This window comes from Trematomus bernacchii, unplaced genomic scaffold, assembly GCF_902827165.1.
Source record: "Trematomus bernacchii unplaced genomic scaffold, fTreBer1.1, whole genome shotgun sequence".
Lineage (NCBI taxonomy): Eukaryota > Metazoa > Chordata > Actinopteri > Perciformes > Nototheniidae > Trematomus > Trematomus bernacchii.
In genome coordinates, this window is record NW_022987581.1 from 1915453 (window position 1) to 1926771 (window position 11319).

Sequence of the window (11319 nt, forward strand, 5' to 3'; positions counted from 1 at the left end):
TAAAACAAATCCAGGTATCGAAACACAACAGGAGGGTAAAGTAAAAGTAGCGTACTATATTTGACTAGAAAACCCCCTGACTATTATAGAAACATTACTTTGTCTGAGGTTTTTTATTTTAGGGTGAAATATTGTGACAGATTCTCACAAAATACCTCGATAGAAGCTTTTATTTTCTTCGGTACAGCCCTAATAAATAATAATAATAATGAAATCCTCTGTATAACGCTTTTCTCCCTCTTTCTTGTAGATTAGTTTGAACTAAAGTGGCTCTGAGGTGCTACTTACATCACCGTTGGACTTCTGTCACTAAACATCCTTTGTTTTTGTATTTTTTCAGCAACAGGAGGAGGACGAGGTTCCCGATGACGAAACCGTCAACCAGATGATCGCCAGAAGTGAAGAGGAGTTTGAGCTGTTCATGGTATGTCCCAAAAAAATACTACATACTGATATACACCTGAACATCAGCAGGAGAGGACTCTTTAAAGTAGAGACACTACATACTGATATACACCTGAACATCAGCAGGAGAGGACTCTTTAAAGTAGAGACACTACATACTGATATACACCTGAACATCAGCAGGAGAGGACTCTTTAAAGTAGAGACACTACATACTGATATACACCTGAACATCAGCAGGAGAGGACTCTTTAAAGTAGAGACACTACATACTGATATACACCTGAACATCTGCAGGAGTGGGACTCTTTAAAGTAGAGACACTACATACTGATATACACCTGAACATCAGCAGGAGAGGACTCTTTAAAGTAGAGACTCTACATACTGATATACACCTGAACATCAGCAGGAGAGGACTCTTTAAAGTAGAGACACTACATACTGATATACACCTGAACATCAGCAGGAAAGGACTCTTTAAAGTAGAGACACTACATACTGATATACACCTGAACATCAGCAGGAGAGGACTCTTTAAAGTAGAGACTCTACATACTGATATACACCTGAACATCAGCAGGAGAGGACTCTTTAAAGTAGAGACACTACATACTGATATACACCTGAACATCAGCAGGAGAGGACTCTTTAAAGTAGAGACACTACATACTGATATACACCTGAACATCAGCAGGAGAGGACTCTTTAAAGTAGAGACACTACATACTGATATACACCTGAACATCAGCAGGAGAGAACTCTTTAAAGGTAAAATATGTGAAAATGTCTTCTTTGGAGCTGCAAACAGTATTCTACAGATTAATAACAATCCTTGTTTGGTGCAGATCATCTTATAAAAATCATGCCATGATAAAACATTTTCAAATTATGCAACTCTACTTTGAATGGCCTTGTTGTTGAAATGTACCTTTATAAACAAACCTCACTTATTGTATTATTCCAGCGCATGGATCTAGACAGGCGCCGCGAGGACGCTCGCAACCCAAAGAGGAAGCCCCGTCTGATGGAGGACGAAGACATGCCCAGCTGGATCCTGAAGGACGACGCTGAGGTGGAGAGGCTGACCTGCGAGGAGGAGGAGGAGAAGTTGTTCGGACGAGGATCCCGCCAACGCAAGGAGGTCGACTACAGCGACTCGCTCACTGAGAAACAGTGGCTGAAGGTGAGATGTTACCCTGTATCTCAGGAGGTCAAAGTGAAACCCTAGAGTGGTGTTGGAAGGAAACCAGGAAATGAGTTTTAGCACTCTTGTTTCAAAGTCAGTAGTTTTCTGAATGTGTTTTTGGTTGTTCGCCTGTAAGAAGGTCTGTGGTTAACCCAAGCTGAGAGATTTTTATTCTACAACATAAAATAGGTCAGTAATACCCCACTGGTGAATTAAAGAACCGGTTGCTAACAAGTGACTAAACATCATCACGCCCAACATTAGCCACCTTTAGCTTAGCGGTGGTCACGTGAAGTCATGTGACCGTGCTGTAGTTCCTTTATAGCCCAACATTAGGTTTCTACTTCAGAAAAAAATCATAAAGTGGTGTTAATATGTGGAGATTATCTTGCTGAACAACCTCTAGTTAGTACATTTAGGCTCAGATTTAACTCTGTGATAACCTCTCCTCTCCACAGGCCATCGAGGAGGGGAATCTGGAGGACATCGAGGAGGAGGTGCGTCACAAAAAGACGACCAGGAAGCGTAAGAAGGACCGGGATCACGACAGCGGTCCGGCGACGCCTGGCTCCAGCAGCGGCCGAGTGAGAGACAAGGACGAGGACGGGAAGAAGGCCAAGAAACGAGGCCGTCCCCCTGCAGAGAAACTCTCCCCAAACCCCTCGGCCCTCACCAAGAAGATGAAGAAGATCGTGGACACCGTCATCAAATATAAGGACGGGTGAGGACAACTGTTCGACCACACTAAGATAACTTTATACACACTGAAGTTGGGCTTGGTGTTAATGTCTCTGTTTAGGCTACAGTAATTCCTTTCAAATAAACTATTTAATTTAACTTGTGTTTTTCCTGGTTGAATAGTTTGAATTTAAGAGGTAACAGAGCTCGTTTAAGAGATTTAAGAGGCCTTTTATTTTACAAATCAACATCAGAATGTCCTGATACAAGAGGCCTTTTATTTTGAAAATCCACATCAGAATATCCTGATTTAAGAAGCCTTTTATTTTTTGAAAAATCCACATCAGAATATCCTGATTTAAGAGTATTTTTATTTTGTAAATCCACATCAGAATGTCCTGATACAAGAGGCCTTTTATTTTGAAAATCCGCATCAGAATATTTTTATTTAAGAAGCCTTTTATTTTGAAAATCCACATCAGAATATCCTGATTTAAGAAGCCTTTTATTTTGAAAAATCCACATCAGAATATCCTGATTTAAGAGTATTTTTATTTTGTAAATCCACATCAGAATGTCCTGATACAAGAGGCCTTTTATTTTGAAAATCCGCATCAGAATATTCTTATTTAAGAAGCCTTTTATTTTGAAAATCCACATTAGAATGTCCTGATTTAGGAGTATTTTTATTTTGTAAATCCACATCAGAATGTCCTGATACAAGAGGCCTTTTATTTTGAAAATCCGCATCAGAATATTCTTATTTAAGAAGCCTTTTATTTTGAAAAATCCACATCAGAATATCCTGATTTAAGAGGCCTTTTATTTTGAAAATCCACATCAGAATGTCCTGATTGAAGAAGCCTTTTATTTAAAAAAATCCACATCAGAATGTCCTTATTAAAGAGGCCTTTTATTTTGAAAATCCTCATCAGAATGTCCTGATTTAAGAGTCTTTTTACATTACATTGCATTTAGCTGACGCTTTTATCCAAAGCGACTGACAATAAGTGCATTCGACCAAGAAGATACAAACTTGAAGAAAACAGAATCATATAAGTACATCAGGTTTCATAGAGCCAAAACATTTCAAGTGCTACTCAACTGGCTTTAGATAAGCCAGTCCTTTATTAGTATATAAGTGCTTTGTTAGTAATTATATCGCTCGAAGTGGAGTCGAAAGAGATGGGTTTTCAGTCTGCGCCGGAAGATGTGTAAGCTTTCTGCTGTCCTGATGTCAATGGGGAGCTCATTCCACCATTTAGGAGCCAGGATATCAAACCCACGTGTTTTTGCTGATGGGAACTTGGGTCCCCCTCGCAGTGCGGGTGCAGCGAGCCGTTTGGCTGATGCAGAGCGGAGTGCACGTGCTGGGGTGTATGGTTGAACCATGTCCTGGATGTAGGAAGGGCCAGATCCATTCACAGCATGGTACGCTAGTACCAGTGTCTTGAAGTGGATTCTAGCAGTTACTGGAAGCCAGTGAAGGGAGCGGAGGAGCGGTGTGGTGTGGGAGAATGTAGGAAGGTTGAAGACCAGACGAGCCGCTGCATTCTGGATGAGCTGCAGAGGTCGGATGGCACATGCAGGTAGACCAGCCAGGAGGGAGTTGCAGTAGTCTAGGCGTGAGATGACGAGAGCCTGGACCAGAAGCTGCGTCGCTTTCTGGGTCAGGAGGGGACGTATCCTCCTGATGTCTTTTATTTTGACAATCCTCATCAGAATGTCCTGATTTAAGAGGCCTTTTATTTTGAAAATCCTCATCAGAATGTCCTGATTTAAGAGGCCTTTTATTTTGAAAATCCACATCAGAATGTCCTTATTTAAGAAGCCTTTTATTTTGAAAAATCCTCATCAGAATGTCCTGATTTAAGAGGCCTTTTATTTTGAAAATCCTCATCAGAATGTCCTGATTTAAGAAGCCTTTTATTTTGAAAAATCCATATCAGAATGTCCTGATTTAAGAGGCCTTTTATTTTGAAAATCCTCATCAGAATGTCCTGATTTAAGAGTCTTTTTATTTTGAAAATCCACATCAGAATGTCCTTATTTAAGAAGCCTTTTATTTTGAAAAATCCTCATCAGAATGTCCTGATTTAAGAGGCCTTTTATTTTGAAAATCCTCATCAGAATGTCCTGATTTAAGAGGCCTTTTATTTTGAAAATCCTCATCAGAATGTCCTGATTTAAGAGTCTTTTTATTTTGAAAAATCCTCATCAGAATGTCCTGATTTAAGAGGCCTTTTATTTTGAAAATCCTCATCAGAATGTCCTGATTTAAGAAGCCTTTTATTTTGAAAAATCCACATCAGAATGTCCTAATTTAAGAGGCCTTTTTTTTGTATAAGTCCACATCTGAATGTTGTGCTAAAAAAATCAAAAAATGTATCTTTCCTTTGACTTTTTATTACAATTTTTCTTTTGTTTATTTATTATTACTATCTTATTGAACTAATGCTTTATTGCCTTTTACGTTCACCGAAAGGTCGCTCTTATTTTGAAGTCACTTCTCACACTTTGATACCATAACGCCTAGTAATTACACGTACCGATTACCATGCAAACCATACCGTGCATTACCCATTTACTAAGTGTTCATTTGAGACTCAGCATTGACTCTCAGCGATGCGTGCTAAGAGAAATATTCTGTGTTTCAGGAATAACGGGCGACAGCTGAGCGAAGTCTTCATCCAGCTGCCGTCTCGCAAAGAGCTGCCCGAATACTACGAGCTCATCCGCAAACCTGTGGACTTCAGGAAGATCAAGGTGAGCCTTTCTGCTCTTCGTGTTTTAGGGTTAGGGTTAGCAACAACAGTTATTTTCTTGTGTGTTTTCTCGTCTACTGTTTGTCTGACTGTGATTTCCTGTGTGCCATTAGGAGAGGATCCGCAGCCATAAGTACCGCGGCCTGAACGACCTGGAGAAGGACGTGATGCTGCTCTGTCAAAACGCCCAGACCTTCAACCTGGAGGGCTCTCTGGTGAGATCACATTAGAAATGATCAGAGGTGGGAAGTAGTGGAGTACAAATACTTTGTTACTGTACTTAAGTACATTGTTCTGGTTTCAGTACTTTACTCCACTACTTATTTTTCTGACGACTTTTACTTCTTACATTTTGAACACAAATACCTGAACTTTCAAACAAACAGAGAGTGATGGAAACATAAATATATTTCACATGAATGCAACTCTAAAAACCTCGATGTCTCCGTGCTCCTCCAGATCTACGAGGACTCCATCGTGCTGCAGTCCGTCTTCACCAGCGTCCGACAGAAGATCGAGAAAGAGCTGGAGAGCGAAGGAGAGGACAGCGAGGAAGAGGAGGACGACATCGACGACGGCTCAGAGTCTGAGGCTGAGGGTCAGTAACCCCTTTTATTCTTCTTACACTTTAACACGGGGGTGACCTCATTTGATGTGGCCCCGCGAGAGCGTGCAAAGAATATAATATCCAATTGTTGAATATTTGCTTTCAATTATTTACCCTAGACTTCTGTTTTCAGACGTATTTAATTATGAAGTTATTACCAGAACTGATGATAATCCAATGATATAATATTCAAGATGCAAGGCTTTTATTGTCATGTGTGCATAGCTACAGTGTAGATATGTTGATGAAAATCTGAGCTCACAGGCTTCTCCAACAGAGCAACAGATACAACAGATACAATAGTTAAAATAATGCAAGTAAATAGAATATAGTAGAAATAGTGCAGAATAGTCTATATACAAGTAATTGGAATATTGATATATATATATATAAGTTGCAAACAGATGAATGTTATGGATGTTCTTTCAAATATGATACATTATTTAACCCTCATGTTGTGTTGGGGTCTCCCGTGACCCGTTTCAAGTTAAAATTATATAATAACTACGCTCTAGTTTTTTGTATCGGAACGAGGCTTCATGATATCCTCCACCACAGCTACATAAACACTACAGAACTGATTTTAGCCAAGTCTGAAAGTCTCTAAAAAAAAAAAAAAAAAAAGTTTATAATTTGGTATTGGGGTCTGGGGAGACCCGGCAGCATGTTGTGGGTGACTCGGGTCAAATTTGGCCCAATCAAGATTCATCTTTGACTTTAGACACCCCTCCCCCTTCATCCACTGTAACAATCATTTTTCGCAACATGCACCTGCTCTCCCCTCCCTCCGCCCCCCCTCCCCCCACGGGAACTCCACCTTTCTCAAAGAATATGTACACTAACGCAGCGTCCACACGGCGGCGTGCGTTGAAGCTTGCCGGCAGGCGGGCGTGTCTGAAGCTCGACCAACAACCAATCACATGAATCTCCCGCCCCGGACACACAAGCACGCGGTTTGATTGGCTAGAGCTTGTACTGGTATATGATTTGATTGGCTGATGCTTCCGTCGACGCTTCAAAAGTTGCTCAACTTTTGAAGCGAGCAACGCAAGCAAAGCGACGCTCCCACAATGCAGTTCGGCAAAGCGTGACGTCACCCCATTCAAAGTGAATGGGCAGAAGCGTTGAAGCTTCAACGCACGCCGCCGTGTGGACGGGCCGTAACACTTGAACCTGAACTCACACATGCACGTGTGCAATATGTGGTGTAATGTGTTTTGGGCCATAGAATAAAATCACAACAGGATTGTACGGTTATGAATGCACTATAAGTTAGTTATGATGTAGTTAAAACAATATTGGATGATAGTCATTATTTTGAGTGTTTTGGACTGAGATAAATCATGGGTCAAAATGTACCCGAGAACACCATGAACGGTAACAGCTTTCGAACACAACACAAGGGTTTATATATATATATTATATATATATATATATGTATATTTATATAGTCTTAAAGTTGCAACCGGCCCTTTGAGTGCAACCTTAACGCTGATGTGGCCGCCATGAAATTGAGTTTGACTCCCGTGCTCTAACATCTTCAATTAAAGAGGTGAATGCCCCTGCTACTACAATAATGCAGTGTGTAGTACACACTTCATACAATATGATCACGGTCAAGTCCCCTAAGCTTACCATGTTATCTTGATCCATTAGTTTATGATTTTTTCCCTTTTTAAAGGTGGGGTAGGTAATTCACTTCAGAAACACTTTTTGTTATATTCCATGGAATGCTCTTAACATCCTGATAGCAATGAATACATTAAATACTTTGACAATAAATATATACAAATATTTCATCTGTGGAAGCCGTGGCGCTGTAAAAAGCACGACCAATCATCTGAGCCGGCCCGGCTAAAATAACTGGATGGCCTACCTGCCTGTCAGCCTTCCATCTGTGCACAAACTTATCTCGTGCCCTCATTGGTCATGTGCGCGTTCGTGTGTGTTGGAGGAGGGGCTCTATAAGGAAGTCTGAAGAAAGGGGCAGATTTTTTCCGGTTGTGTATTTTCAAGTTGTAGCGCACTCGAGCTGGTTTCTCCATTCTTACCTACCCTACCTTTAATTGTTATTATTTATGACTATGTATTTTTTGTTGTTGTTTCTTTGTCTGCTGTACTTAGTGTTTTGGTCTTTTCAATTATGTCTGTATTGGTTTTGCACGATCACCAGTCTGTGGACGCTGGGTGTTCTAGTAATGTCTCATTTTCGATGCAGAAAGGTTGTAAGACATCAAGTATGTCAAAGTTGCAATTCTGTTTGTTTGTTTTTATGATGTCCAAATTAAATGAAAGTGAAACAGGTGATTTGTGCAGAAACGTGAAAGAGGTTTTGATTTGTGTTTCAGCTCGCTCTGTGAAGGTGAAGATCAAGCTGAGCCGGAAAGAGAAGGGCGATCGGGGGGGAAAGAGTCAGAGACGGAGGGGCCGCGGAGCCCGAGCAAAACCTGTGGTGAGCGACGACGACAGCGAGGAGGAGCAGGAAGAGGTGAGGAGACGATACTCAATATAAATAACATCAGAGTGGAAGAAACACGAGGACGCTTGTGCAGAAAGATATTCTCTCTTTGTTAAGTGCTCTTAAGTAATGCTAATGCACGGTTATAGTACATGGAAATGAATTGGCTATGATTCTGAGCAACTGCAGTCTCGTGTTTTGAACTGTTGCATCAGAGAAATGAAATGATTATAAACTCATAGACATTGTGAATGGCATTTTAAGTTATTCTTTGACGATATAAGAATGTTTTGTGCATAGATGTTAAGTCCAAATGCTTTCAACGTATGTTCAAGTACAAACTAAATGTATTTAAAGCATTTCCAAAATAGCTTAAACAATAAATAAATCTGTAATTGAGCGTCCTTAACAACGGTCAATAAGTCCTTGACAGCGGTCTGTCTGTTCAGGATTAACAACGTGTCACGTGTTCTGAATTGACCAATCAGAATCGAGTATTCAACTAAACCATGTAATAAATGTATTTAAAGCATTTCCAAAATAGCTTAAACAATAAGTAAATCTTTAATTGATAGATACAAAAAAAAATGAAATATTCACAATTTTCTTTTTTTATCAATACGTTGTTGAACTTGGCATCTCAACTAGGGCTGTGCAATTAATCGTATTTTAATCGCAATTACGATTTTGGCCTGCCACAATTACAAAAACAACATAATCGATTAATTATTTAGCTTTGCTAGGTTGTGACAGTGCAACATATTTGATCTAATTCATTTTGGTCTCATTTATTTGTATTTATCATATTTATATATGTTTAGTAGCTTGGGGAAGTGCGCTCCAAAATATTTGTTGATCTTGTTTATTGGTATTTATTATTTTGATATTATTTATTTAAATGTATCATTTATTTTTGTATTGGTTTTTCAGTTGAATTATACGTTCAGGGTAATCAACAGTTAAAAAGATACTGTTCAAATTATTATTTGTTTTAAAGTTCAATAAATGGATTTTTTTCAAAGTCAATGAATAATCGTATTTAATAATCGTGATATCAATTATTGACCACAATAATCGTGATTATGATTTTTGCCATAATCGCACAGCCCTAATCTCAACTGATAATCTATAAATTAATTTTTTTTTAAATTGTACTCAAATAAGCCATGAAAACAAGTCACGTATTGTCATTTCTTCCCAATGAAAGCTTCTCATGTGAGGATTTTGTCCTTTTGTTGATCTGAGAAAACAGGAAATTGTAAAGTGACATTTTTGACTATTTAAGACACTTAAACAAAACATTAAATAATAAAAACACTTTGCAGATGAACTGCTAATTTGTAAATAAATAAAAGGTTAATTAAACCCCAAAGTAAAGTATTATCGTATCAAGTAACATGAAAATAAATCCTGTATTCAGTCGGTGTCTCCAGATCATATTTGTATACATTTCTAGAGGATTTGACAAATGAAGATGAAGTTGTTGACATTTCCCAAAGCAATAAGAATGCCTCTCACTTTTTTACTTTGCTGTGAAGAGAATTAGCATTAGGAAGTGCAAACTGTCCTTTATCCCTTTTTAGAAGTCTCAAAACGTTTCCTTATTTGTTGACTTGCTTAAGTGTGCTTCTGTTGGATACTAACCGTAATGTGTTGTGTTTCCAGGAGCGTTCGGCCAGTGGCAGCGAGGAGGACTGAAGGAGCTCTCCTGATTGGACCGACACTGCGCCCCTTGACTGGACTTTATATATTTTACTTAGATACAGCAGGGAGACAGTCGGTGGAGGAGGCCTAGTTTTACCTAGATCAGCTGATTTTTAGTGGGACAATTGTATTCTCATTAAAGTATACCATTAATTAAAAACCAATTTAAAAAAAATGAAACTAAAATATGAAAGCTATGACCATTCACTTCCATATTTAAACCGTTTTTCCCAGTATGAATAGTAGTGTCTCTTTGCCTTCTTGTTTTGTTTTCTCCTGTGAGTGGAAGATTGACAGAGCCTGAATTATAGACTGATCGTGGGCCATAAAGACAGCTAACTGTTTTATTGGTTTTTTTTGTAAGTGGTATTCATTTTGTCTTTTTACTTTGAAGACGAAGCGTACATGTGAACCAGGAGTCACTCTGAAGTTCCTCTCTTTTTGAATGCATGTCGTGCGTGTGCACCTGGATGTGTCTTCGCTATTATCTCTGTGTTTAATTTAAGACTACAAGCGGGATCACGGTACATCCCACCCTGCAGACCCTCCCTCTCAGGGTGTGTATGTAAAGAGGGAGGGAGGGATCGGACCATTTTCTTGTGTCGGTGTCACTGGATTCCAAAAAGTACAATAAAGGCATCTCATAATTAACAAGTTGTCTCAACCTGCTTTCTTTTTTTAAAGGTCTCCTATTATACTGTTTCTCATCAACATATTATAGGTCTCAGATATATACAGAACTTGTCTCTGAAGTGTTTGGCTCCAAACACCAAACAGATCGTTGTAGCATCCCATAATCCCCTCTGTTTCAGCCTTGTATTGTAAAAATATGAACCACACAGATGCTAACTGATAATGAAAGCATCCGTGTAAATATTGTTAGGTATTTGCATTTATCAATTCAGTTTACCTCGTCTGGAAGTCAATGGTTTTTGTTAAGGGAGCCCTTGCGATGCTAACTTCTGTCTTACAAAAATACGTCCGTCCTGCACAACTCCTTAGCATAAGTGCCTGCTCATCTGTTTTCATATTCTGTTATAATAAAACCTTAAAGGTCCCCTATTATACTGTTTTTCATCAATATATCACAGGTCTCAGATATATCCAGAGCCTGTCTCTGATTGGCTGAAACACCAAACAGATCATTGCAGCATCCCATAATCCCCTCTGTTTCAGCCCTGTTTCAAAAGTGCTGATTCCCTGTCTGTTACTTTAGATGAAAATAAGGAGCCCCTCCCCACGCCCCTCTGAGAGAGATTTGGTTACAAAGAACACGATGGTGCTCTAGGAGGAGATTCAGGTGATAAGGGGGGGGGGGTTACCTTGGTTGGTGATTGGCTAATGGTTACTCAAGACAAAACATCGTTATGACATCACAAAGTGGCCAACATCTGATCAGCTCATTTTCAGACAGGTTTTTATAGAAATGGATCAGGACAAAAAGAGAGAGAATCTTTGTTCCTGAAACTTTCAGAGTCTCTTTCCACAGAGGGGACACATGTTGATGAAGAAG

At 39.3% G+C, this 11319-nt stretch overlaps 1 protein-coding gene across 2 annotated transcripts in view; it reads left to right on the plus strand.

Moving 5' to 3' along the window:
* Positions 1-10460, plus strand: part of smarca4a (SWI/SNF related, matrix associated, actin dependent regulator of chromatin, subfamily a, member 4a) — a 44124-nt gene extending 33664 nt beyond the window's left edge. For both annotated transcript variants that reach the window (XM_034127069.1, XM_034127071.1), the window contains exons 27-34: positions 341-424; positions 1373-1591; positions 2053-2315; positions 4930-5038; positions 5151-5252; positions 5497-5635; positions 7993-8132; positions 9768-10460. In XM_034127069.1, coding sequence (XP_033982960.1) covers positions 341-424; positions 1373-1591; positions 2053-2315; positions 4930-5038; positions 5151-5252; positions 5497-5635; positions 7993-8132; positions 9768-9800 — 1089 coding nt within the window. In that variant the 3' untranslated portion in view covers positions 9801-10460. The remainder of the gene's footprint in view (positions 1-340; positions 425-1372; positions 1592-2052; positions 2316-4929; positions 5039-5150; positions 5253-5496; positions 5636-7992; positions 8133-9767) is intronic.
* Positions 10461-11319: the final 859 nt, after the last annotated feature.